The sequence below is a fragment of the Hippoglossus hippoglossus genome, chromosome 8 (assembly GCF_009819705.1).
Source record: "Hippoglossus hippoglossus isolate fHipHip1 chromosome 8, fHipHip1.pri, whole genome shotgun sequence".
NCBI lineage: Eukaryota > Metazoa > Chordata > Actinopteri > Pleuronectiformes > Pleuronectidae > Hippoglossus > Hippoglossus hippoglossus.
The window spans coordinates 8,517,451-8,545,295 of record NC_047158.1 but is presented as its reverse complement, the minus strand read 5'-3'; the positions used below and the strand labels follow the sequence as shown (position 1 = coordinate 8,545,295).

General features: G+C 43.3%; 2 protein-coding genes and 1 long non-coding RNA gene across 4 annotated transcripts in view; 1 reads left to right on the top strand and 2 right to left on the bottom strand.

The window, feature by feature from the left end:
• The window catches only part of si:ch211-210g13.5 (inactive phospholipase C-like protein 2), a 68,872-nt gene extending 58,887 nt beyond the window's left edge, over positions 1 to 9,985 (bottom strand). Inside the window, exon 1 of the mRNA XM_034594237.1 lies at positions 9,246 to 9,985. Coding sequence (XP_034450128.1) covers positions 9,246 to 9,539 — 294 coding nt within the window. The 5' untranslated portion in view covers positions 9,540 to 9,985. The remainder of the gene's footprint in view (positions 1 to 9,245) is intronic.
• Positions 330 to 19,611, top strand: LOC117766858. The gene is made up of 3 exons (XR_004614764.1): positions 330 to 1,169; positions 11,703 to 11,705; positions 19,601 to 19,611. It is a non-coding gene; the product is annotated as an uncharacterized LOC117766858 (long non-coding RNA).
• stat5a (signal transducer and activator of transcription 5a) overlaps positions 18,539 to 27,845 on the bottom strand; it is a 57,819-nt gene continuing 48,512 nt past the window's right edge. For both annotated transcript variants that reach the window (XM_034594240.1, XM_034594239.1), the window contains 11 exons: positions 26,990 to 27,169; positions 26,059 to 26,146; positions 24,053 to 24,175; positions 23,597 to 23,689; positions 22,293 to 22,499; positions 21,445 to 21,539; positions 20,976 to 21,118; positions 20,030 to 20,185; positions 19,825 to 19,876; positions 19,304 to 19,414; positions 18,539 to 19,155 (listed from right to left, as the gene is read on the bottom strand). In XM_034594240.1, coding sequence (XP_034450131.1) covers positions 19,032 to 19,155; positions 19,304 to 19,414; positions 19,825 to 19,876; positions 20,030 to 20,185; positions 20,976 to 21,118; positions 21,445 to 21,539; positions 22,293 to 22,499; positions 23,597 to 23,689; positions 24,053 to 24,175; positions 26,059 to 26,146; positions 26,990 to 27,169 — 1,372 coding nt within the window. In that variant the 3' untranslated portion in view covers positions 18,539 to 19,031. The remainder of the gene's footprint in view (positions 19,156 to 19,303; positions 19,415 to 19,824; positions 19,877 to 20,029; positions 20,186 to 20,975; positions 21,119 to 21,444; positions 21,540 to 22,292; positions 22,500 to 23,596; positions 23,690 to 24,052; positions 24,176 to 26,058; positions 26,147 to 26,989; positions 27,170 to 27,845) is intronic.

The window sequence follows — 27,845 nt, the reverse complement described above, 5'->3', positions numbered from 1 at the left end:
TTGAGGACATGGCACGGGTCTTCCTGCCTTTTCTACTCTTTTGATTTAAGATGCATTTTTAAAGAAATAAACGTGGCTCCTTTCTTTCTGTGGGATAACCTTGGGAAGACAAGGGATTCACTATTACGTCTGCAATGTACCAAGATTTGAAACCTGAGGCTCAGAGAAAGAGCTTCCAATCCCACTTTATACCATCCATCCATTATCGATAGCGTCTATCCTTTAAGGGCCACGGGGGAGTTGGAGCCAATCCCAGCTGACATTGGGTGAGAGGGGGTGCACACCCTGGACAGGTCACCAGCATATAACAGGTCTGACATTTGAGAGAAACAACCATTCAAGCTCACATTCACACCTTAAGACTATATCCAATTGACCTCACCCCAAGCTGCATGTAGGAGGAAGTCAGATTACCCAGAGAAAACCCACACAAACACAGGATATGCAAACAGCAGAGCCGGGATTTGAACCAGAAACCCTCTTGCTGTAATGCGACCGTGCCTATACCCCATCATATACAACCCACTGACACAACTGCAGCCTATAGGGGAAAATATATGTTCACACACTAAAGTCAATAGGTGAGACTGTGACTTGAGAAGTGCTCCAGAGAAAAAGGACACGAAGAGCAGAACATGAAGCAGAGAGAGTTTCCGATTGAGTGACTCGCACGTTTTCTTGTGGGGCCGTTTTCCACACCGGATGAGTCAATCTGCTAACAAAAAATATTTTGTTCCCGTACAAGACGATTGCAAGATGAACACGAATATGAGTGTGCAGAAGCGAAGAATGTAATGTTTGCTGCTGATGATGATTCATTTGTTCTGATGTTTACAGATTCTGTACACGTACGGTGAGTGAGTTTGGAGAGGAGCTAACAGTCTCTGAAAGGACTGCAAGTTCATGTTGCTGAGATATAATCTGTTATCTGTCACGCTGGAAAACATTCAGTGAGTGTACTGAAGATTATCTTGTATTACTGGAGGTTTTACCAATACGGTCGGTTATGCCCCGAGTTTACAAAAGAACTGATTAGCTGACTCAGGTACAGTTTTCTGACGCTCAAGCTTTAGATTCTCGTCACTCTATTGGATGAGCTGATGCACCTCAGATAGGGATACTATAGTATTGGATGATTTTAATAATAAGCTATTATTTCAAATGAGACTGTCTGAAGTTGTGGAAAGGCTTGTGAAAATTGCACACCCCAAATTTGGAGTGGTCAGGAAACAAATGATAATAGTTTCCATCCTGTGTCATTCAGACATGATGTATTCTCGAGCTGTGACACTGAATTCAAATGTACAAGAAACGTTGTCATCATTTCAAACTGTTTCATCACCCTTAGTAACACAGTGCTCCTCTGGGTGAACGGTTAAAACCATTTCCTGTCTCACCGCGCATCGATAAAGTGGAGAAAATGTGATCGAGAGAAAATGACAGTAAAAAACTTGTCCGAGCAAAGCCAGGTGAAGCAGCTCTCACTGACATATTGTTCTGTTCATCCATCAGGCCCCTGTTGACAGCCGACATGAACCTGGGAAACATCCAGCCCGACAAATCTGAATATTACTCATCCTTTCTTATGTCCTTGAGATGACAATAGCTCTTCTGGGCCATTTTTGTTCAATCCAAAGTCCAGCCCTTGTGCCCAAAGATTTTTTCCTGTCACAAGGAACACACACACACACACACACACACACACACACACACACACACACACACACACACACACAGTAAACATCAGCACCCTGCAGCCGCTGTGGTTGCCATCACTGCTGCGCCCCTCCCGCAAGGATCATCAAGATAAGGCATTACCCAAAATACACCCTGGTGTTGTCCAATCAAATCAATTGTTCTTGTTTCAAGGAACTCTTTTTTGACTGGGGCCCAATTTGACACATGGCTAATTGAGGTTCCAGCTCAAGTCGTTATCCTTTAAGGGAATAAAGCAGGATGAAGGACTTGGAGGCAGCATTGGACAACCCCACCCCCCCATGAAACAGAAGACTGAAGGCTGCAAGGACAAAGTAAACTGTATTGGTCTGTGGGGAAAGTCAATTACACCAAATCCTTTTCAGAGCTGCAGGAGTACTTACTTTGCTGTTTGCTAATGTTTCTCCAACTATTGGTCTTATATTTAAACTCTCTATACAACCCTGCACTGTGGACTGGCTGGAATCAATAGCTGCTAGAATAAAGAGGATCTAGGAAGAACTGCTTTTAGACTTTTCGCACTCAAACTTAATATTCTGGCCCTGAACAAATGGCAACCAACCATAACGTCTCAGATTGGTTTGTGAAAAGCTGTTTTGAAACCTCGGGTTTGAAATTTTGGCCACGCACCATTTTAGAGTTTTGAAAACAGAGGTAACCATCTTTTGAGGAGCCGAGGGGTGGAGCCTGACTGAGAGCTCGAGAACGCTGCACTCCCACCTACACCTGTGACCTACACCCATTGGACGGCACTAGCTGTCAATCACATGGTATCCATGCCCCAATGCATACAGTGCTTTATTGTCTTATTGTTTTATTAGTACTATTTCTATTGTCATTGTGCTTCTATTATTGTATTCTGATTTTGATGACTGATATTGTACCTGATGTAGAATAAAGAGAGAAAATTCTGTTACTTGTCTATTGTTGCAGAATGTTTTTTTAAATCCATCTCTCAAAAACTCAGATTTTCCATTTCTCCAATAAACTATGATTCTGCACTTTTTCACTTTTCCCTCTCCCCAGATTCTTTGTCTTTTCCATCTGTGATTCAGCCTCGAGTTAAAACACATTTTTCGAGAGACAAGAGAGAGTCTATAAAATAACCTTGAAATAAAAAGCAAAATAAATACATTTGAAAAATGCAAAGTTCACAACTCTTCCTTATTTAGATGCTGATCAGTTGTTCTATGAATGCTTTTGGGGCTCTTGAGCTTAGTGTTTCTCTTTGGGTGATTGACCTCAATAAAAGAGCCGATGGTTTTTGCTTTCCGCTCGACGTTGAGCTGTGGATTCGAACACAACGAGGCCTCTTCGAGATGTTTGTATTTTGCAGATTGCTGCTTTGAGAGAGCCAGCCATGAGAGCAGGCGATGATTCAGCAGCCCCAGATGCCTGTAATCACCACTTCACATCTTCTGCTGCCTCCTTTTCAACGCAGTGCAGATCTCTGTTTTCCAAAAATATCCGAGCATGCGGTGCGGGAATTGGGAATTACTCGCATTCTTAAAAATCCTTAAAATAGAAGTGCAATTTACTCAAACTTCTGGGATCTCGACCCAAATTCCATTACCTTAAATTCAATTTCTGGAGGGAGCTCTTACTTTACATAAAGCCGGTGATAAGAGCAGTGAGGCGTGGATAGGCTCTTATTCCAATTCTCATCACCACCACATCATCATCTCTGATGATCCCACAACATGTAATCAGTGTTATTTGTTCGGGCTTGTACTGCAGCGTCCCCAGTCCTCAAGGGGATCAGGCAAATCTCACATAAGGGAAACAACAGCCAGGAGCAGAGGCAGCCTGACAGTGGGACCCGTCAGGGGGCAGAAATCTAAGACACTGCGCTTCTGTCTGAAAGATCCCCTGAAGCCAAGTCTCTATCCAGGTGTCAGACAGGTTTCAAGCAAACTTTTGAAATGCCACAGAGAAGCACTGCAAATTAGCACTTTTGAACAGAAGGCCTAGAAGTACAAACCAGCGTGTGTACCTGAAAAGTATTTTTTGAAATAGATTGGTGACTATTTTTAGACATATCTTAAAAAAAAAAAACTACTTGAATAATCAACAGTCATTTTCAAGCAAATATGCCCAAAATAATTCCAGGTTTTATTGGTCTTAAATTACAGTAAATTTAATATATTGGGGGGGGGGGGGTTGATGTGTTTGTCAAATAAAACAAGACGTGATGGTGCCACATTGTGCTCTAGGATCTTGTGTTGGGCAGAATTTAGAGGCTGTCAATGATGGATTTTTCAGATTCTGAACATCTGCAGATCTTTCCGAGCAAAATGCACCAAATCATCAGCTTATGTGTTCTTTAGCGAAAGTAACAAATATCAGAGTGAACAAAAAGCCTGGGACAGAATCATTCCTGTGTACATGCAGTTTAAATACTTGCTCACAGAGTTCATTTGGGATATTTTCATGCACGACAACATAAGGGGGGAAAAAATTTGACAATGGCTTTAAGCCTACTACGACAAGCTGTAACACGCTTAGCCTCTTATTTGCACAAGGTTTCTTGACTGTCACAGTCAGTAACGACTGTCCCTGCCTGCTCTCCACGTTGACTGTGTTTGTGCGCGCGCGTGTGTGTGTGTGTACGACGCATGTGACTTTCCTCCCAGCGCTCAGTGTGGCTAAGTGAGTTATTTCGGAGCTATTATTTTCCTCATTTTAAGAATTTAACAGCACATAACTATCGTCCCTGCTCGCTCACAGCAGCGAGCAGAGCTGTAATCTTATGCTTTCAGTGATCAATGTGACCGGCACAGACGTGATCCCTGTGAGCGGTTTCCACTACACTCAGGGGCTCATGAAGCAGATTTGGACTCTGCATCGAAAGTCAAACAACATGCCCTGCAGAAGAAGTGGGCTCTCAGCTTCTGTTTGCTTGTGTCTGTGTGTGAGTACATACACAGACGCAGGCAGTTTGCATACTTGTTTTGCATGTGAAAAACCAACAGAAAAAGGCACGATTGCTATGACAGTTAACATCATGATACAAATGGGTGGCTTGATGAGAAAGTGGACCCTCAGGGGGACAGATATTCCCAAGAAGACAATGAACCTTGTCACGGTGCAAGAGCCGTCCTGGAATGATCCCGGGAACATTCCGATAAAAAGACATTAATGACCTGGCCATCATCCCAGATATCAAACTTTATGAACCACATGTGGGATGAACTTGAATCCGCCATAAAAAGGACTATTCACCCATTAACCTTGGGCTGTTATGGGATGTCAGTGGTGTGTGTGTGGTCACTGGTCAGCTTTAACAGAGGGACACTGTAGGTCCTCTGTGTTGCTGCTGTTATCAGGGCCAGAGGTGGTCATAGTACTGAGCTGCTTTTTCTATTTATATGGTCAGAGGGTGGAGGAGCATGACTATCAGATTGGAAGCAGTTCAGTGCCTGGGCTATTCTGACATCACTGTTTGTGGCCAGTTTGGATGTGGGAGAACGCTTCATGTTACCAGAGGCTGACCAGAAGATGCAAGTGAACCACAATCAAGTCTGACTCCTTCTATTAAAGCCAGGATTTTTTCTGTCCACCAGGAAACGGGACCGGCCTCACAAACTCTGAACTAAATCTAAGAGGGAAAACCTGAAGAGCAAAACTTGAAAAGTCAAAGTATCACCTCTACTAATTCCCTCCTCTCGGATGTTCTCATTGTCACTGGCTCAAAGAGGCAGTCGTATATGTCAGCCATATTATTAAGCATCGCTGCACAGTCTTGAGCTGATGAAGGGGTCACACTGGGTCAGATTGGCTCAAATCTATTATATGAGGTCATGAACGGGAGGGTGAATTGATATTGTGCCAATCACTGAGGAGGAGTGCAGAGGTGAATTAAAGACAGGAATAAGCATGTGATCTTTATTGATCATTGTCCCCAATGGCCATTAACAGTGTTATATCGCTGATGCAACACTGAATTTTAAAATTCATTTGAACCCAACCATGAACTCTTTTTATTTTATTTTTTTTGCAGAGCTCTGAAAATAAAAGCTTTTTAACTGCAGCTGAGGTGAAGGACTACACAGAACAAAGACGACAAAGGAGAAAAAGGAGAAATGCAAGGAAATCCTTGGAGAATCTGTTTAGGTGGGAAAGTGTTAAAAATTCAGTTTGCTCCGGCTTCTCTAGTTGTGCCGGTTGTCACTTCTCTCCACCCAGCAGCCAGGCTGGAGCCGGCCTTGCAGCTGTCCACAGTCCAGCATTACATAACAAGGCTGCATCGCAAACAACCCCCCCTTTAGCCACTCTGCGGGCGCTCCATCACGACACTGTCAACCCCGACGAGGAAAAGACTAGAGGACGCAGTTGGATGGCCGCTGAAGGGACGGACACACAAACTCGTCTCTTGTAAGATTTGAGGGGCCAAGTTAATGAGGTAATGCAGCGGTGTAATTGCTCCTTTGCTTCCCCAATCCCTTGGACCCTTAGCCCCTTCACCTTTTAGAGCTCCACTCAAAACACACACACACACTGCAAAGTGCCGCTCAAGGGTAGGTGGGTGGGTGTACTGGAGCTAGAGCATGCAGGGACGTTGCAACAGGGTGGACAAAGCAGACTATTACCAAATAACGGCTGATTATAGCTGTTTTCAGACATTTACTCCGGAGAATGTCTGAACAATGGGGCCCAGAGTGGAGTTTCTCTGGAGTTTGTCACATATGTAAAGTGCAGCAGGGGATTCTCTGGTCAGACGCGTTCATAACGACACAGAAATCTCCGGGGAGGCGCAGCAGGCAGAGGCAGGATTTATAAATTCTGTCATGGAGATAACATGTTTTTGTTAACAGCACATCAACACCTGCCTCGGCCCTGATCACCAAAAGCCCTCTTGACATCTTGGTGGGTGTCTTCCATGTGTTTGGAACAGAATTATTCATATTCTTTCTGGGGTTTTTTTCAGTTTTGCATCTGTCACGTGTTGGAAACGTCAACAAAACGCCCACCCGCTCACGGTAAGGCCTCTGGAGAACACCCCCTTCAGTTTTCTCACAAGAGCTCACTAGGACATAATCCGGAGGAGAAACTCTGGAGAAAGTCCAAAGATTATCCAGAGTTAAGTGCAAGTCAGAGAGCAGCTTGTGCTAGCCCACAGCAATGAGAATTGCTGTGGGCTAGCTGGGATTGGAATAATATCATGTATTTCTTCGGGGGGGGGGGGGGGGGGGGGGGGGGGGGAGTGGAGGGGTCGGTTTGGTTCAATGTCCCTGGGGCCCCCCCAAAATCCCTTCAAACGCTCCTATGTGACAATAATATGTGATGCATCTCTCCAGAGGTGCTAAGACTCTGTGCTTTGAATATCTTGTGTTTAATCCTCAAGCTTGTTCGACGAGACCATCATGTGATTAACATTAGGCAAAGTAACTACAGCGACATTTGCAAACTGGATGTGGCCAAAGGAGTTTTCTCCACATAAGCTGCACTGAGAAGGGAGGGATGTCGAGGAGTGGATTAAAATTTCAAACAAAAACTGGCAGTTAAAAAGTTTTTCTATACCACTCAGCTATAAACATAAAAGAAGAGAATTCGACAAACTGTGCACAGTCGAGTTTTTCTGTGCCTCAACAGACGTGCACAGAGTTGGAAAACCTCGCGGATGCCGTAGCACCTCTCGGTAGAAAGAATAACGTCTCACCACCACATGCAAGTGTAGAGAGACACACTCGGGAGCCATGAGGTGAGAAGACACTCAAATACCTGCAGGAGGCGGATTTCGCAGAATTTCCAAATATATCTCACAGGTGATTTCCCTCCAGTGTGTTACGATCACCTACAGAAACTACACAGCCGCAGGTACAGCACAGGGGTTTTCTTTGTGGACTTAGACTGATGAATGCATGTTTGGAGCTGAGCCAGTCTCTGGTTACTCAAGGAGAAGAGACGTTAGAATTTGCTCGCACAATGCGGGCGAAGCTCAGCGGGATCACTTTCTAACAGCGTATGAACACGGTGTTCTGAGGAGCAGCCTTTCGAACACTTGTTATCAATCACATTTAGACAGAACAATCCCCTCCAGCCCCCTTGTCATGTTCTGCTCATGAGCCTGGCAGAGCTGGACTGATTGTTTTGTGGGGAGAGGGGGGGTTATAGCTTTCAGACCATATGATATTTCAAAGTTGTTGTTGTTTTTTCTTTAAATATGAATAGCAAATGTTGGTCGTATTAGTAAATGCCACGGAGAAGCCTCGGGATGAACACAGTGAATGGGGATTCCACTGAGCTGTCAACACTGCAGCAGCAGACTGTGCATCCATGTATGTAAACGTTGTTTGTGGCAGAGTGCAGTGCTTTTGCCCACATCCACAGGGAATCCAATAATGGGGGGTGGGGGGGTTTAGCCAGTGTTTTGTGTCAGTTGCTAAGCAAACTAGGTTCTGATATGACACAACGCAGGTCTCCAGTGCGTCGCACCTACGCAACACTTCTGTCTCCATCCAAGGACCCCATGATGCAGGCAGTAACGCTGACAGATTGCACAGCGGGCTGTAAAAAAACAAGGCGTTCTTGTGCATCACAAAGCACAAAAACAATGACAACTTTGCCATTTCCCCTCGTGTCAGTCTGTGGAAGACCAGTCACTTGACCTCCACTAATGGGGGCCAGAAAAATCATACTGGCCATTACTGACGGTCCACAAATCAGGTTTATATGAAGCTTGAGTGTCAAAGCACACACCCAATTCTGTTTTCACTGCTTCACCAAGACCTACTTCTTCTTTTAGAGTTAAAAATGTGACTCTGGGTGTTTCAACTCAACACATACCACAGCCAATGTCACGAGATCTATAAAAACTACTTTAACTGATGACATTTGTCCCTTTAAACTGTCACTTTAAGAGCAAAAAAAACAGGACAACTCTCTACAAACATTGGTGTGTTACTCTCCTGTGCTGTGGCATAACTGTATTATTATGCAGCCTGCCAGGCTCCATTGAACCACACTGGTGTTACACTGGCAGTAGAAGCGCTTGTCTGCGGAGTTAAGGAACTTTAATAACTCGGAGTCTTCTGGGTGATTGTTGCAGCACATCTGGTTCACCTCATGCCAAAGTGTTCAGCTCATCAGTCAGTTCCACACACACACACACACACACACACACACACACACACACACACACACACACACACACACACACACACACACACACACACACACACACACACACACACGGGATGGTCCACATGTGAAGCCCAAATAAAGTGGATTTGCTGAATCCTTCATTACTTGATTAGTGTATTACGGTCTATTTCTGTTACTGTGGACTCATCAAGTCTAATCCTGGGTAATTCTCTTATAAAGTTCTGTGGAGAGTTGTTAGAATAAAAAGCTTTATTGTCAGATTTATTGTCATATTTCTGGGGTTGGAACTCGGAGGAAAGTGTCTGGAGCGTGGTTGGGGTCCCTGCGGGTTTTATTTACAGCTCATCGCTGCTGTGTTGTGGCTCAGTCTCGTGTCACCTTGAGAACCGGTGACAGGGAGAATGAAGTGTTTTCAATCAACCAACCTTCATGATGCCGCAAGGTGCGTTCCCAGCTCCCTGACTCCTGTCGGCGGAAGGATCGCGGCTGCCGCTCCCGACCCGCGGACTGCCGAGCTCCCGGTACCGTCCGTTGGTGTAAACTCCCTCGGCCCCGCAGCCATGGGCAGCGGCAGACACCTCCAAGTACGCGCGGGCACCGGCTGCAGGAAGCGCGGCCGCGTCGCCGGTGATCCCCGCCGCGTTGGTCGCGCCCTGAGCTGACGGGGCATGGTCCAAAAAATGTCCCGACACGGCATCTGAAGTGTGTACCCCTGCCATGTTTCCGCCGGTGTTACAGCAAAGCCCTCCCCGCCGCGGGGTAAAAACAGCCCATTTCGACACGGCGCGGCTCGGCGGACTCGCGGGATTCGCCGGATTCACCACAGTTTGTCCATCACCGCCGGGGGAGCGCACGGACTGGTCGCGTCTGGAGCCGGGCAGCGGTCGGTCACGTTGGGGCGTCCCACCTTCTCCGAGGAGCTTCTCTGGAGCCGTGAGCTCGGAGCGCAGAGAAGAAACTGTGGAAATGCTGAGTTGAGATGAAGGTTTGCTGGTCGAGCTGTCGTCTCCTCGTCCCTCAGAAAGGTGTTTGTCTCACCGCGTCCTCCTCTGTGGACTCTCCGCTGCGCGCATCGCCCCGCGTCTCCAACACTTTTGCAGAGCTTCCTCTCTCTCTCTCCCTCTCTCTCTCCCTCTCCCGCTCTCTCTCTCTCTCTCTCTCTCTCGTGCATCCGCGGCACAAATTCAAGACTGTGAGGGCGCAATCGCAATGAATCCGCAAGCGCGTGCGTGCACAATCAAAACCACTACCCACGCAATCCCACGCAAACCTACTATATTTGGAAGTGTCAGTGAGTTCACGTCAAATATTCCACCTTTTTTTTGTTTTGCCTCTGCAGTTTTACTATAGAAGACATCAACATCATCTTTAATCTAAAGTAAAGCTCATGAACTGCTCAGCTGACAGCGGGCTCCCCACAAGAGGGAGCTCAAGCAGGCCTCCAAAAAGAGTTTTTTAAAGTCTGAGAAACTCAAAATTCTTTCTCATTATCAACTCACCACTCTGCCGATGGAGGGGGGGAAGTGTTTGAGTCCACGATACACTTTTGGAGTTTCAGGGGTAAACAGTGTTTCAGCCAAATCCCATACAATTGAAGTAACTGGGGACTCGTTCAAACAAATAAACAGAAAAAAAACAAATGCCTCCCTACTGCTCCTGTGGTGTCATCGAAGTGTCCATAAGCCCCGACATTCGATGCTAGCAGAAATAGCAATGCTACTGCACACTCTTGCTAGAGCTTGTGTGCGGGATAACAGACATTTAGGCAAAAAACGCCGTTTCGAGTCGAATTTGAATGCCGGGGCTTACTGACACTTGGATGACACCACACAAGCACCATGGAGGCTTTTTATTGGGGTTTTTCTGTTGTTAGGGTTAGGATTAGGGGTTAGGTTAGATTCAACTAGTTTTACAACTAAGACCAAATCTAGTGCCCTCCTGGGAAGAAACCACTTTTCACAAAATGTTACTAAGAGTCCGTTTAACTCGCTTAAAATCGTTGCAAAACTTGAATCTTTGACATTTGCTTGTAAAAAACCCACTAACAGCAGCAGTAGTTAAGCTCCGCATCCCCCTACCGTCAAGTACAGACTGATGCGGCGCCACCTGCAGGTAAAGTGTGTTACAGCTGCACCTTGTGTCAACTCACTACAGTCGTTTTAATCAGTATTTTATTTAGTTGTTCGTTACTTACCAGCATTACACAGAATTAACTACAAGATGGATTACCATGAAACTTGATGGAAGGATGTGGTACGGATCGGAGAGGAACCCATTACATTTCAGTCCAGATCCAAATCAGGGGGCAGATGGAGAATTTTTTTTAAACTTTGTTTAACATTGTTAGATCAGGCCTTTATGCATTTATGTGTGCTACTCTAGCTAAGTTTAGCTTTTCACTTTCTAAAAAAATAGGACCCGACACAACCCCTCTGACCATCATACAAGCAATTATATGATTAATCATCTTAATTGGAGGCCACATGTCCAAACCAATCAATAAACCAATAAACAACAGATATGTGTGTGTTTGTATTTCACTTATTCATCCATTGCATTCTTTTGCCCCTGGCTTGTGCACCCCTTGTATTTTAAGACATATGGTTTGCACTCAGCTAAGGTGAATATGGTTACCTACAACTTAAAACCAAAATCCACAAAAAGAAATGAGCTAAAAAAAAACTTCCAAGTTGTAAGAGTTTTTGCCTGGAAGCAGCACAAGTGTCAAGCTTGCTGCAGCTGTTACTTATAGTCACCGCAGGCTGGACTGGAACATGCCTGTCTGTGTTTGCAGGTCTGAAGCTGCACGTTGGCAGGTGCTATGCAGCAATCTGCCAGTGTGTCCTTGTTCCCTCCAGGTGATTTGGAGCAGAATTGTACAGAACGTTAAAAAGCTCACAGTACACACTCAGTAGCTTTATCCTTGACATTTGAGAGAGCACATCTCTTGTAATGGTAACCTTAGCCGCAACTTCATCTTTGTTCGACCTCAATGGGCACAGAAGAGACAAATGCTTACAATTAAGCATGTATCTGTCAGGAGAATATTTCCATCTGCCAAATGTGCTCAGAGGAGAAGTTGCAACCCAAAGGAGAGCAGATAAACTGACACTGTATTGTCTCAGTATCCATCTTCGTCAAAGATGCAGGGAAGCTCTTCCTCCACCTCACCACCCCTCTGCTTAGGTATTGATTTGAAGACAATCAACAGGAGGAAAGACAAAAAAGAAAGAGTCTGCAAAATATAAATCCTTGCATTCAGAGTAAAGTAGAAAGACTGCACTCGTGCCACATCAGTGCGTGGCACCTGACCCCCCCCCCCCCCCCCCCCCCCCGTTTCATTCACCATAAACCTCAGCATCTGCTTGTGCCTCTGAGGGCGAAACATTCGAAGTCAGATCAACTCACATCATTAGACGGGACATGGCCAATAAACTGGGATAATGCAACCACATTTATAACCCAACGAGGAGGCAAATTAAATCACCGTCAATTTGTACAGATCGTGTGCAGCGTCTCTTCATAATGGTCAAGTATAGTCAGACTAATAAGAGCCACAGCATTGTATTTACATCACAGACTTGATTCTATTATTGGATTGTTTTTACCCCTCATGTAAATCCTGCAAACAACGAGGATATTCTTAATCCAAACACCCACATGGCGCACACAGCAATCTACTGTACACTGTGTGTGTGATAGCAGGACAGAAGTTCGGGGTCTTATTGGGAGGGGGCCGGTGTTGCCATGTGGGGATGTTTTCACAGACCTTCGTGGTGATAATTGGCTTAATCTGCAGACAAAACACAGCGTCTCTTAATCGCATCCGAACTTATGAATGAGAGGAGTTTACGGACACGTGGGTGGACAGAGAAGTGACAGAAATCTCTGTATGTTTGTTGGGACAGAGGCGAAAGGGGACATGGGAATGGACGACAGTAAATGTCCAGAAAAAGGAGGCTGGAGAGATGAACACTCCCCCTCCTCTTCCTCTTCCTCTTCGTCCCATGATCTCTCAGGGTCATGCATTATGCATTCTCAGAAATAATTTAGCAAAAGTTCTGTGTTTAAAAGCCTCCTCGATCGGCCAAGCTGTCTCGCTTTAATGTGAAAAGCCATCCGACAGCCAGACTCAAACATCGGCTCCATGTGGACTTAAACTGAAGAGAGAGAGGCGGCAGGGGGGGGCTCAGACTAGTTCACATTAGGACACAAGATGTGACCGCAGTCTGCCTCATTAAAGGGGCCTCTCCACGATGCACCCACATACACTGTGTGATCTGCTGCACTCTAGAACTTTTCTTCGCTCGGCAACGAAATTAGGGCCTGATGAGTCACTGGATCCCCACTGATGTAACAACATAAACACAACTTTTGTTCAACTGAGGCTAAAAAGAGCTAAAATAGAACAGCGAGCGAGAGAGAGAGAGAGAGAGTGTGGGCTGCATCCGAGGCTCTCGAGCACTGGAACGGCAACGCCGCTCTTAAATAACAACCTTGTTTTCTCATTGAGGTCTGCTATAGTTTCCAGTGGCAGGATGTCTATGTAGAGTGAGGCACCGCTCCCTCCTGCTGCAGGAACCGATGGTCTGAGGCCAACAGATCTGCGTCGGCACACTTTCAGGCCTCTGGCGGCTCCTTCCTCCCACCATACAGGGTGCATCAACAGAAGCCAGGTCATTGTGTTGACTGCTGCCAATTGATCAAGTCACCAAATCCCGGTTGGCCGCAGGGGGGAAAAAGGAAGAGAGGGTCAACCGGTCAGATCCCAGGTTCAGAATTTGTTACCCCAATAGATTTGCATAGAAAGCTAAATATTAGTGGATTTGTTCACTCACACCTTGATTCCTCATTTAAAGTGTCCAACAGATACAGTTACAAAAACTGTTAAAACCACGAGAACCCGATTGTGCATCTGACTGATTCATGTGTGAATGATTTGAATCTGAATGACGATATCTGTAAAGGAAGTTCCTGCTGCTCACAGCTGGGGAGCAGATGGGTGTGTCTTCCTGAGATCTGCCACCGCACTTCCTGTGCCGCCCCATGTGATCATCGGCCCAACAGGAACAGAAACCGTGGATTAAATCCTTCGCCACGAGAACCTTTCTGCTTTTGTTGCTCTTTATTAAAGTCACAGTCCTATTGACTGACAGCTTTCCTATAATGCAAGGACCAAGTTTTAGCACAAACGGGATCTAATAAATGTTTTGTGATGCTGTGGAAGATTTGTTCTCAGCCTACATTTTGAGTTTATAACTAAAAAAGATGTGTATCACTGCATGATGCTGATTTTGCATCCATACCTTATTCCATTAGACCCCAGTTTACAGAATGGTTTAACTCCAATCGATTTGATTGGCAAATTTTTATTTCCTGCAGTTATTAAATGGTTCGCAGACTTAATGTATGGTTTTACATTTTACACATACATATTTAACATATTTCATCAATGTGCAGCTCTTTTCTGTTCATGCGAAAGCAGGACACCATGGCACCTCAGGCAATTGTGTTTTACATGTGTAAGCAACGTGCTGCAAGTTGGAAATCAAAAAAGTGCCTTTTATAACTTCATTTTTTTATATTTACACCATTTAACAACTTACTTTACATTCTCAATTCTTTGAGCTTTTTTTCTTTCATAATGTGTAAACCATTAGTATGTCTGCCCACTTAGTACGAGCTGTCAGTCTGATCCATTGGACTTCACTGACACCTGGTGGTGAAATAGGTTAGATAAAATACAAAAAAGATACTGAAGGCATGGGGGCATCTTTTAGCTGGAAACATAATCATCGGGTTATAGTGAGGATGGAGGACATATTTTTCAAAAATAATGGCCTGTTAGCATTGCTCAGTATGAAATAAATAGGGTTTTTGATTGTAGCATTCTCCTGACAGGGATTGGGATCTTTAAACTTCAAAATTTTAATAAATTATGTTGATTTCTGCCTTAAATAAGGATCCAAAAAGATAAATAAGATCCTTAAACTACTGACCAGCTCTCACCACCACACAGCTCTGTGTTAGGGAGAGGAGATGCTGGAGAAATAAATGTGGTGGTGATGAGGCTGCGTTTGCGCTCAAACAATACAAAGCCTCATCACAGCCTTTACACAGTGTGGATCATCCAGATTACAGCCAAGTAAAAGGAAATGTTCGACACTGAAACATTTTAATGTATAACACAAATTGCAGTGATCTTCAAAATCCCTTTTATAGCTTTTCTTCCATGGTTCTCTTCACTTTAATTACATACATCCACAGTATATATTGTTATTATATTGGCTTGTCTACTGTACCTGGCTTGTATTCTGTAATTGCTGCAGGGATAGCCTTTGTGTGAGTCCATTATCACTTCAGATGGGAGCCACAGTGCTCATGCTTCACCTCTGTGTTAAAGCTCTTGCAAAAATGCAGGTTTAGTTTCCGATCAACAACCCACCACTGACCTACAGGAGCTGGATCTGCTGGATTACAATCATTGACTTGTGAGTATGAAGTACATTTAACTCAACTGCAAATCTTTTTTTTTTCTCAGCCAATGGATTTCTTGAGGTATGATCTGATAATGAAAATCATATAAGGAATGACTGTTGAATTCCATGCAAATTAGATTTTCTTGTCACCTTTCCCTGGCATGACACGGAGCAGATCAGTGGCAGTCACTTTAAACCACAGCTCAAATAAACACACGTTAAAAAAACAAAACAAATCTGTTGTATTTCTTATCTCCACTAGATGGCAGAAATGAGCTGAGTAAGACAATTCGTAACTAAGTGAAGAGTGCTGCTATGATGTGGTAAGAAGCAGAACAAATATCTAAATGTATCAGCCCTGCGCCAAGGAGCACATTGAGGCATTTTAAAAACATATTTCCAAACAGACGTGCTCCCTCTTTTGGCCTTTCCTCATAAATAAGTATTATTAATATGCAGGTTTGCTTCAAATTCTTCTCTTACACTTAAATATTACAGTTGCCAGGTTTGAACAAAGATTTGGTTGTGAATGTTCAGCTTGTATCATTTACTACATGTGATATCAATTATACCATGATCTTATGTGTTTTTATAATAATGAATAATCACTTTATTTGTATAGCACTTATCGAAACAAGGTTACAAAGTGCTTTACAAACTCCATGGCAATGGATTTACTAAAATAAAAAGGTATTGAATTCAGTTCAATTTTAAGAGCCAAATCATAACGTATCAAGGTCGGTAAAATTTATAGAGAAACCAAACAGTTCCAACAATGAGCAGCACTTTGGCGACTGTGGAGAGAAAAAAAAACCTCATTAACTGGAAGAAACCTCGAGCAGAGTCAGACTCAGTTTCCATGATCCTTGTACAACCCTTGACTTACATTTACGTTAGTGCACTATGCAAATCCACTCGAATCATTATTGTCTGATGCAAAATAATTGCAGTGGCTTTGTGTGCAAATGCATAGATTAGAGAGTGAAGTGTTCAGAAGTGAATGTCACATTTGTATCTTAAAACAAAACCCCAGTCTCAAATGTCAGTTTTCAATCTGCACACGAACACCTGCAACTCTGAGAAAATAACTAACTTTGACAAAATATTACTTTGCTTGGCAATCATTTCTATTATTTCCTACCCATTACCTGTCACGAGACATCCGTAGTCTGCAAGTTGGTCTTCATGTTGTGCAAAGGTGGCAGGAAACCAGCGACTGACACCAGAGGAGATATCAAGTGGCACGACTTTAAAAGATAAGCGATGAAAAAAAAAATTGTGACATATTCCTTTAAGGTAACCCTATAATGTTAAATTCCACATCAAGTATAACTGGGGATGGTACAGAGGGGTTCTCTGCAAGATGAGCAACTGTAAAAGACATTTCCTTCAACCCAAAGCACAACATTTATGATATGAAAACCCTCATATAGTACATTTTACCATAAGGGAAAAATAGGTGATATGTTAAAACACAAAATCCTTGTGTAGTTGTATATATGGTGAAACTCAAGTATGCCTTTATAATGTAAATCTCTACTACACACACAAGCCCTTCACTCTGTGGATGGTGACTGCACACATACAAAAAAAAAAAGAAGCATTTATTTTGTAGTGACATCAAGATCGTCCGTACTTCTACAGGCTTAGTTGAAATTATTTATAAAAACTTTATTTTCTTCTTTTTCAACTCAACAGCTGTTTCTCTTGGAAAAAACTCCCAAGTGATAAACCCGAACCACGAAACATGGTACATACATCAAACAGCACACAGCGCCATCTACGTCATCGAAAGAAAGTACACAGTCTACAGTGGAACAAAGCTCGAAAAAAAAAAAAAAATGAATGACGGATTATGTTAATGAAGGATATATCACAAGAAGTGTAGGCTGAGATTTCAAAAACTAGTGAAGGAAGTAGGAGACAGAAGAAGAAAAGAAATGGGGGGGGGGGGATGTGTTTTAAATACTGTGATGTAATGTCTGTCGGACAAACCCAAAGTACGTCGTCAATTCTTCTCTAAATTCCAGTTGCTCTTTGTCCTGTTTTCAACTGGTGCTTCTGGCAACATGAAACGTCTGCTCAGACCCGGGGGGGGGTAGTTGTCTGTATGCAAATCCTCAACAGGGTCATGCGGAGGGGTTACATTCATTAGAACAACGTAGAATTATGATAGAGAAAATAAATGTGTATATATATATTCTGTGCACATAGATCATTTTCTATTTGGCTTATACATCAGCTGAGCAAAGCGATTTCTTCCTGAGGTGCAAGGCTTTTTTTTTTTTTTATCAATGACACGCAATCTAGTGAGTGTTCTTGTGTGCGAGTGTGTTTGTGTCAAGTGGAGGCAGTGGGGGGGGGGGGGGTAATAGTCTCAGCATTTTCTACTAGCGCAAACAGGTGACGCACTAATCTTGAAACCTCGAACAAAACCAAAAGCCAGACGAAGAGGTGGACTGACTCAACTCCACAGGCTCGTGTTCTAAATGCGGCCCGGCGACTAGTGAGAGTGTGCAAGCATCCAAAGCCTGCGCCCATCCATCCATCTATCTATCTATGTCCCCGCGTCTTCAGCTGCTGACGCCGTGACACAACTACAGAGAGGCGGATAAGTCAGAAGGGAGCAGCCCTGCCTGCTGATAGTCAAACACGCCGACCGGACATGACACTTTCTTCAGGTGAGTGGTTTCAAGCATTAAAAAAACGAACAAACAAAAACAACAACCAGCCAACAGAGTCAGTGAGGGGGACGTCTTCACGCACGGCCAACGCAAATTACAAGAACCCAAAAAAAACCAATGACCGTACCTGCTGGTGTGGATGTGGTGGCAGATAACAACAACGGAAAGTAACAATGACTGTCAGTAGAATGATGCGAGGTAGCGTTGATGAGGGGGACGGAGGGACCTGAGAGGACGAGCAGGCAGCGGCGGGTAAATGCTTCAATATGCATTTCTGTGTACAAACAGAAGATAGATAGCCCTGTGAGAGCGAGGGAGGAGCGTAGACCCCCCCCCCTGCTGCATTTCAGCTGGTGAAAAAATCCGAACAAATACATTGTACACTCGACCCAACTGCGTGTGTGTGTGTGTCTGTGTGCACCGTGTTGTGCTGTGCTGTGCTGATGTGTGTGCTGTCAGTCGCAATGAGAGTGACTCTGCCTTTAGGTTAGTGTACACAGACTTGAAAAACCGACTAACTCTGCAGAGCAGTGACTCAGATCGTGTTGTTTAGAGTGAAACGTCTTCACTAGTTTCTTTTTTGTCAAAGGGCAAGCTCCGTGTCACTTTAAAAATACTGATAACCCATTTACAAAGAAGAGAATATAACAAAATAAAAACATTCAGCTGTTAAAAGGACTTCATACAGTAGCATATTGTTTAAATCTGTTCAAAATCAACCGGAGATGCATGCACGATGTGAATGAACATTATTTCTTCTTCTTCTGTTTTCACAATACTGTAACATTGTAGGTTTTGCATTTATACCTAGTCTGTTTTACAAACACTAAAAGACACAAACAAAACTAAGAGAAGTCACTGACGTGCATGCTCTCATGCTGGAAAGAAAAAAAAAAAAGATCACAACCATTATTAACATTTCACATTATAGCTATCAGAAACAAAAGAGCAGTGGATGGAATTAAACCATGAGAGATGTCAATGCGAGTGGGGCAAGTTGGGAGGCAGGGTTCGTTTGGTGTTGTCGCAGGTTAAAAGGGTCCGAGGGTCATGACTGTTGGCCGCCCCACTGGCTCTCTACGGGCCGCCGGAGGAGCTCCTCCACGTGCCTCGCCACGTCCATGGTGTCGTCCAGGTCGAAGTCTCCGTCCGCGTCCAGCATCGAGTCGCTCCTGACACAGGACACAGATAGGAGTCACCCACATTCAGACACGCTGGCAGCACATCACCAAAAAAAAAAGAGCAGAAGCAACAATACACTCTTTACCGGGACAAATGACACAAAGACGCTCACTCGGAGCAGCTCATAGAAGGACTCACATAGGTGGGTATATGCCATAGGTGTGAGGGTGACTGACAGGTGCTGGCGATGCGCCGTGATCCATGTAGGTTTGGTTCCCACTTGATGGGTCTGGATTGGCTGTTGCAAACCTGCACACACACACACACACACACGCACACACACACACACACGATAAAAGGCTATGTTCATCAGTTGCCTAAGCAACTAACCTCAGCGTGTTTTCCAGGCCCTGCTGCATCATTATGGCCGTTCTCCGTGGTGCGGATGAAGCAACCACGGAGAAAGGCACGGAGCAGGGCTCGCTAACTAACAAGCCTAACTCTAATGATGAGCGGAAGACGAGCTCTCTCAGGAACCCTGGCCCTCCTTAATTGGCCTCCTCCAACTGTAACAGCTGACTAATAGCTGATCTGAATTCAGGCTCCAATATTTAGTGATTAACTCTAAATGTTGCCACAGAGGGGGGAAAAAAACCCCACTGGCGGTTAGGGGGGGAGTGAGAGCTAGAGGAAAGATGAACAGGAAGCTTTATACTCACTCGGGCACCACTTGTTTGATCTGCGGCTTCACGTAGCCGTCCACAGCTTTAGCTTTAAAACAAACAAGCACAGGGAGAGAGAATGACTGGCGGCTCGGAGCAGTTATTCTACAGCAGTGAAGACATCTCTTCACCGTGGGGGCTTTGCAGCCGTTATATGACATTTTGAGAGTAATACAGCCAATGCAAACAGAGGGTTGCTTACAGAGGGGCGGGGTGTAATATTTGGAGAACACCTCATCCTTGGGTCTGTCGGGGTAGAGGAACAGGAGGTGATTGAGATCGCTGATGCGGTCGGCCAGAGAGCGAATGGAGAAGTCTTTGGTTGTGTAGGGCATGAGGTTCCAAACCATTCTCTCACCTGGAGAAACACAGCGCCCCCACCGCAGAGTCAGTATAATTACAATAATAGTAGTACAATCTTTTTTTCCTCCAGCAAATTGTTTCTTAAGTTTTACTGCAGTGGTTTTAATCTCCGAGGAGGTTATGTTTTCACCCCTGTCTGTTTGTTTGCCAAAATTACACTGCAGATTTCCAAAAAAACGAGTGGAAGGATGAGAAATGGACCAAGAAATAACACAATCATTTTTGCCAGATTTGCCACTTAGCCAGATGTCAATTGGCAGAGGGTTACATTTCTGTATTTGACGTCCATTATGTCGCTTTAAGCTCATCGTAAGCACCAAGCTAACGAGAACTACACATTTTTGGCAACCAGAATCAGAGCTGAAGGTGAGGATTTATTACAGGTATTTTCTTCAGATGTAAAAGAGATGAGTTCAATAAGATAAACACAGGGCAACATCTGCCATACTCATTTTACAGTTTATCTCACTGCCCTCTAGTGGCCAAAAATCGCTTAATGCAGCTTTAATTTAGCCAAAAGATGGTTGACAGATAGTGACAGTTGATTTAGTTAGAAAATTACATCTCAAGTTCGCTGAAGCTGCCCAATAACTTTTACAGCATTTTACAAGTAAGAGCTCCCTATTGTAAACTTGTTTAAGACTAAATTGAAGACCCTCATGTTATCACAGGCTTTTGAGTCTCCTTACCTTGTACATTACAGCATTATTTTTATTTTGTCTTATTTCGTTTCATAAGTAAACTTGACTTGTTTTAAATTCGTAAGAAGCATTTGCACATCATACCTGCTTTATTAGGATTTTCTGCCACCCAGGCTATTGTAATTCCTCCGATCTCAGAGTCACTAAAGCGCAGAAGGAAAGTACCGTTGGGTTTGGACATCAGCATATCCTGAGCCTGCTGCTTGTTCACGAAGCCCAAGATGGCCCTGAAAAAGGAGAGGGGAGAGACATATAGAAAATTTGCCTTGTGCTTCCCCCTCAGCGCGTTTCACTCCAAGTTTACTGGCGAGAGTGGCCAGGCGGCTCCCCAGGGTGCCGTGGAAAATCATGCAAGTGAAACATTGCCTGCGTTTTCGAGACTGACAAAATGGGGACAGGAGAAAAAAAATACTTTCATGGAGCATTCACTCCAGCTGTCAAAATGAAAAAAGAGAGGTAGTGCTTTTACTTTTCTGTTCTGACTCACATTTCAGCCAAATACTGAAGCTGACAAGAAAAAGGAAGAAAAAAAATCCCTCTGCAGTTTCCTTACCCGTCATTCCAGTGTGGTTTAAGATGCTTCTTTGTGAGTTCCATCACACCATCAAACCACTGCCAAAATGTGAAGTTCCTCCCTGGCAAGCTTTCCTGTAGAAGAAAAGGGGAAAAAATATTATTTAAAAAGTGCACAGACGTGTTCAGACGATATCATGTCCACCCAGTCCAGAAATACAGAGAAAAACAAAAATGTCCTCATCCTAGTTGTATTTATGGTTTAACCGAGCGAACGTGTGTGTGTGTGTGTGTGTGTGTGTGTGTGTGTGTGTGTGTGTGTGTGTGTGTGTGTGTGTGTGTGTGTGTGTGTGTGTGTGTGTGTGTGTGTGTGTGTGTGGCCTGTACACAAGTCTGTGAAGCGCTTGAAACTTGATGTCCCTGTAATCTAATGAGACCGATGGTGTGTGGTGAATGTGAGTGCGTTTTCCGCCATCGCCAGCTGCTTCGAGCCAGAAAACGAGGCCTCCAGCCTTTCAGTGTGTGGACAAACAGGTCCATTAAGATAAAGACCTGGCTGCCAATGAGGCGTTCTCACTCAATTCGACTGCAGAATCTGCAGAATAGGGAAGCGGGGACGCCGCAAATGGAGCAAGAAATATCTCTATCTGTGAATAATCCACCGATAGTAAATTATTCTGTCGAGAACATGCGCAGCAGTGAAAATGGCTTACTAAAACTGGCCTGTGGGCCTTTTAAAAAATGCAAAGAGGAGAAAACCACATTCTAAGTGCAGCATGATAAAAACGTGATGATTGCAAATAGAATGATCCTTATAGGAGCTGTGTGTTTGCATTCACGGAGGTGAGGCTGTGGAGAGCCACGAGAGAAGAAGACACAGGAACTGACCCTGTTAAACTGTGACCAGGTCATAGTTATGCTGCGGTAGTCGTCAGGGTTGTTGCTCGAGCTGCTGAAGGCCTTCTGAGCCAGGAAGACCAGGTTCTCCTCGGACAGGCCTCGGTTGCTCTGCACCTCAGCCTTGTACTTCATGTTGATGGCATCACACAGCTGAGGCCAGAGCACCTTGTCTGGCACGAGGAAAGGCACCCGTCCCTGCGGACACAAGGGAGACAGCGGAGGATTTACACGAGCTTCAGGGACGGGAGCAAGGCAGCAGCAGAAGGCGAAAACACTGTCAGAGATAAACCGTGCAAAGACGAGCACATAGTGAACACAGCTATTCCCACAGTAGCAATGTTTTTTATATCGCTTCATTGATTCTGCAGGGATTACTACATATTTACCTTCTCTCACTATTGTGTTATTCTAACTTTGAGCTTCACTCTGCAGAATCATGTACAAATCATCTGAAGAGCGGTTCCAGACAGTACAGAGCTCAGCTGCCAGGCTTTTTAAACACATTTACCCGTTTTAAGCCTCTTTACACTGGCTTTCAAGACCTTTTAGAATATATTTTAATATTCTTTTAAACACTTACAAGGCTCTCAAGGGTCTGTATGGGGTATCAGGATTGTATGGATACAATACAATACAATACATGGATATAAAAGATCAAGGATAGAATGAGAAGTCCTCATTCTATCCTTGATCTTTTATCCCCATACAATCCTGCTCGTACTTTGAGATCCTCTGGAAGTTTGAACTGTTCCAGGCTCTCGACTGAAGAATAAGGGGGACAGAACTCCGAGGGGAGATCCAGCAGGCTGAGTTAGTTGCTTCCTTTAAATCAAAGCTTAAAAGGTACTTTTATCATATCTGCATTCACTGATTCGACCTAATGCTAGTGTTTTTTATTCTTATGGGAGGTCATGCTAAAATTTCAGTCACACGTTTAGTGTTTTTATTCTTTTACGACTGTGTATTTATTAGTGAAGCACTTTGTAACTTTTTTGGATAAATGTAAAACAAATATATTGCTATATTAAAAATGTTTTATTATTATATATTTGATGGGGAAATGTAGTACCTAAAAAACATTGAGAAACAGGAACATATAAATATTTGGAATTTATATTTGATAAATTAAGTAATTAATTGTTTATCATTGTAGCTCAGCACTACACATATATTTTTTTTAATGTACAATATTCATGTATAAAGCCATGCACAACAACATAATTAGGATACATTAGACACATGTCGAAATAAAAATTGTGAACACAGACACAATTAAGCAATTATTTACTCACCGGCTCTGCAAAAGCGTTGTCCCACAACACTGTTGCCGTGGCGTTATTGTCTTGGCTACCATGAACTATTACCACCACAGGAAGTGATAACGTCTGTTCAGAGAAAGAGAGAGAGGGGGGGGGGGGCATCAGTGCAAGAAAGCTACAGGATCTATAAATACTGAACATAAATGACATGGCCTTCATTGGGGAGCTCTTTATAACATCATTATAAAAGCAGTGGAGGAACAACAGTGGACGCTCAAGGTCTCCTGACTCAGGGTTTACAAACGTACACATTCCTGTTACTGCAGGAGCACGAATGGATTGTACGTGTGTGTGTGTGTGTGTGTGTGTGTGTGTGTGTGTGTGTGTGTGTGTGTGTGTGTGTGTGTGTGTGTGTGTGTGTGTGTGTGTGTGTGTGTGTCAAGACTGAGGTAGTTGTTTCTCCCACCCAGTCTGTCTGGACCCTCTTACCTTCACTTGAAAGACAAGCTCATTGCCTCCAACACTAAACTGGGACTCGAACAGGATGGTGAACTTCTCCTCTGTGACAGATTCGGCCCCTCGCCTGTCCGATCGCTTGATCCTCTTCAAAGACTACATGAAAGGTGTGTAACAATCAGGTATATGCTGCACATTTTGCCTGTGTAGTGAGGCTGACAAAACACACATCATAGATACAGTATGGTACGCACATGCATAATTCACTTTTGAGTCACAGAACAGGGCTGAAATGTAAATAATCCATGGAGGGCTCAGGGGATTGTTGTAAACAAGTTGTGGGATGTACAGGGATGCTCTACAGATACACTGATCCTCTAAAAGAACCGCTGAGTTACAATGTATGTGCAGCACATACTGTACTGAATTACCCACACTGCACTATCACGAGATAATGACCCTGGGTGGTGCAGTGCATCTTAACTGTCTTGCTTCTAAATCCTACAAGATCCCTGTAGATTACTATTACTTTATTGTAAAAATCCCAAAACTATTGGAACTGCATTTACAAGTACAGATATTTCAGCCCAAGTGGATACATTTTTATAACCTCTGCCAAGGAGGCTACGATTTCATCTGCGTTTGTTTGTCAGTCAGCAGGATTATGTATTAAACTACTGGACGGATTACCACTAACTTTGGTGGAAGGATGTAGTATGGGTCCGGAAAGAACCCTTTACATTTTGGTGTGAATCCACATCAGGGGGCAGAATCCAGGAAATTTTATTTATTTTTTCTTTCTTTGACAACATTTTGTTTATTTCCGATAGAATAATCCATGGATCTTGATTTAAAAAAAAAAATCAGGCACGTTTAGGGTACAGATATTTATGAGCTTGTGCAATTTAGTGCAGATCCAAATAAAAATCTGAATGGAGTGAATTAAACTGTGTTTCATAAGGGGACAGTTGGGCCTTGATAGTGGGATACGCTCTCCTCAGAGCCATTCTAGTTTATTGCATTATATATAAATTGTAACTATATGAGCATTTTACCACACATTTCCATAACACTGAAGAACATAATGATCGGTAATTACCTCACTTAAAAGCGACCTACTTTACATCTTGCATGCCGAAGAAAATTTAACAGTTTTTATTAAATTTTGCACAATTCAATGTCTCAGTATTTCTGAAATTAAAGCATAGGGCAAATAAATGATTGGAGATTTTAAATAAAGGAATCACTGACTCTTCGTTTTTGGTATAAATTTAATTTAAATGATTGAGCAGCCAAATACATTGGTGACGTCCTTTCTATAATGTATATTTTCTATAATATAATGTATATATTTTTTTATATATATTTTTTTCTTATGTGTAGTACTTATTGTGTTTTTATGTGTTATGTTCTTTGTATGCACCTATATACCAAGGCAAATTCCAGGTAGGTGTAAACCTACTTGGCAATAAATACTTCTGATTCTGATTCTGAAATCAAATGCTGTTGTGTCCAAATGCTGTTGCAGAAGTTCCAGGATACGCGAACCCCTGACCTGTCTTCCTTTTACTACCTTTTTCTCACCATTCTGATAGCAATAGTACTAAGTCCTGCACCATATACTGTCCTAATAGTGCATCTATAGGAACTGACAGACTTTGTCTTGATAACCTGTCTGAATTGTGTGCACTCATTTTGAGAAAGAATTGAGAAAAGCTGTGCGATCATATCTTTATTCCCCAAATTCTCTGAAATGTATGATTGTTCAGATTTTGGTGACCTAAACCTTTTTCAAACCCCAGTTCAAGATTATTCAGTGGACCTGTAATTCATAACCCTTAAATCTAAAAGAAAACTAGACAAATTGAGGTGTTCTAAAACTCTGTTACACGGGACAAGGCTGTAATATAAAATGTATGCTTTGATATAATTTCAAATTAATTCTTTAGCCACTTTCTGCTGTATGAAGGACATAATAGTCAATTCATTTCCTGTAGCTTCTGGAAGAGTAAACCCCTCTGCTCGCTGCAGACACTCACCATGTTCCTGAAGTGGGCGCTGAGAGTGCCTGTGGTCTGATGGTACTCCATCACACAGTTATTGTTGAGAATCTCCCCGCTGCTGTCACTGAAAGAGAAAGAAGATCAAATAGTCAATAAGCTGCTGCTGTGACGCACTCCCTGTGCTGAGAATTACATTCTTTCCAGAACTAATTAAAACAAAAGTGATTCTCATTTAGACGCCAGGAGCGGAATGAAAAACCACACTCGGCACAGAAATGATGTTCATACTCCTCTTTTCATATAAGTGGAGAGTTTAACAACCACCTTCTTTATCTTCTCTACATGACAAAACAGCGAGCAGATGTGCCTGGGCTGTGGATCTGTGCCGCACCAAGTGCTTCAGATGACAAACAGCAGATGATGGCAGAGCTGTTGAATTGCTCCCTCATTTTACTACTTGCTGTCAGATTGACCTACAGTCTTGGAAGGTTTCTATTAGCCAGGAGGAATGTGGACCGAGGCTGCGGAACAGGCTAAATGTGGATTCTGCATCCACACCATAGATTCCTCGGAGGAACTGTTCAAGTTCCAGCAATGTCTCTGCGGTGAGGTTTGGAAACGCACTGGGCCAGAGTTCATCCTGGGATCCAATCATCTTTGCAGAAAACCTAGACTTCTTGTCTTAATGGCGCCATGGGAGATCAATGCAGTGTCCCAACTAAAGGAAGTGGGGATACTAAAAAAGAAATATTCATTAAAAAAAAAAAAGGGAAACAGACGGATCACATGCTGCCTCTACAATGTGAAAGGACATGCGTGACTCCCCAAAACATCAGCTACAGAATTGATTTTCTGTATCAAACAAACCACGTTGTTAATATTGCCAAGTAGCAGATGAATGACTCCGAAAATCTAGTGTCCTTTGTAATCGTTTGTGGTTTTTTTGTTTTCAAAGCAGTGGACTTACTTCCTTGTGTTCTCGTTCTTCAGCAGGGCCTTGGCTTGCTGTTCACTGATGATGGTGGCTTTGACCTGGGGAGGGTTCATGTGCACGTTCAACTTCCCCCCCACCAAGAGTCGTACTGTGGCCGCAAACTTGGTTTGGGTTTTTAACACCTGTGGAGGCTGTTTCTCGATAATAAAGGTGCTGTGGAGACACGAAGAAGAAGACAGAAGAAAGTCATTTAGTTCGAGTGCACATCATATTACATGGTAAGTTGAAGTCTCGCCATTAAACCCCGTATTTCAGAAACGAATGAATGCAGCTTAAAATATGCAAAATAATATTGTTAATAGCTCATTTCATTCCTTTTTGTGGTAGATATTAGCTAAAGACAATGTTGCACACATTTCCAAATAAAACCTCTGTTTCAATAAGGACTGTATCTTATGAAAGACTAAGATAAAATATTTAATATTGGTCCATATCGATAATAAATCACAACAAATTGAATTTTAAGTGTAAAGACTCATCTTTGCTCCTGAGTGAAGTTTGTGGTTTTAATCTCTTCTTTGTGAGCAGAGAATGAGACTTTACAAATATGAGGTCGATCAATTTTGTGTTATACCTCCTCACCGTGCAACAATACATTAGCATTATATCGATATGTTGGACTTGATGAGAATTTCATTGCGATAATTATTTATATTGTTTTATTACAGCCCAGCAACAAAAGGCTGCAAACTGAATGCAAACAATGTATGTTTACAATATAGAAAAAAACCCGACACCATTGAGATGGAGTCATTTTGCTGTGAAATGTTGAATGAAAAATGTCCCGCTTGCTAGAGATGAAAAACCCAGGGTTCCTTTAAGGTCTCCG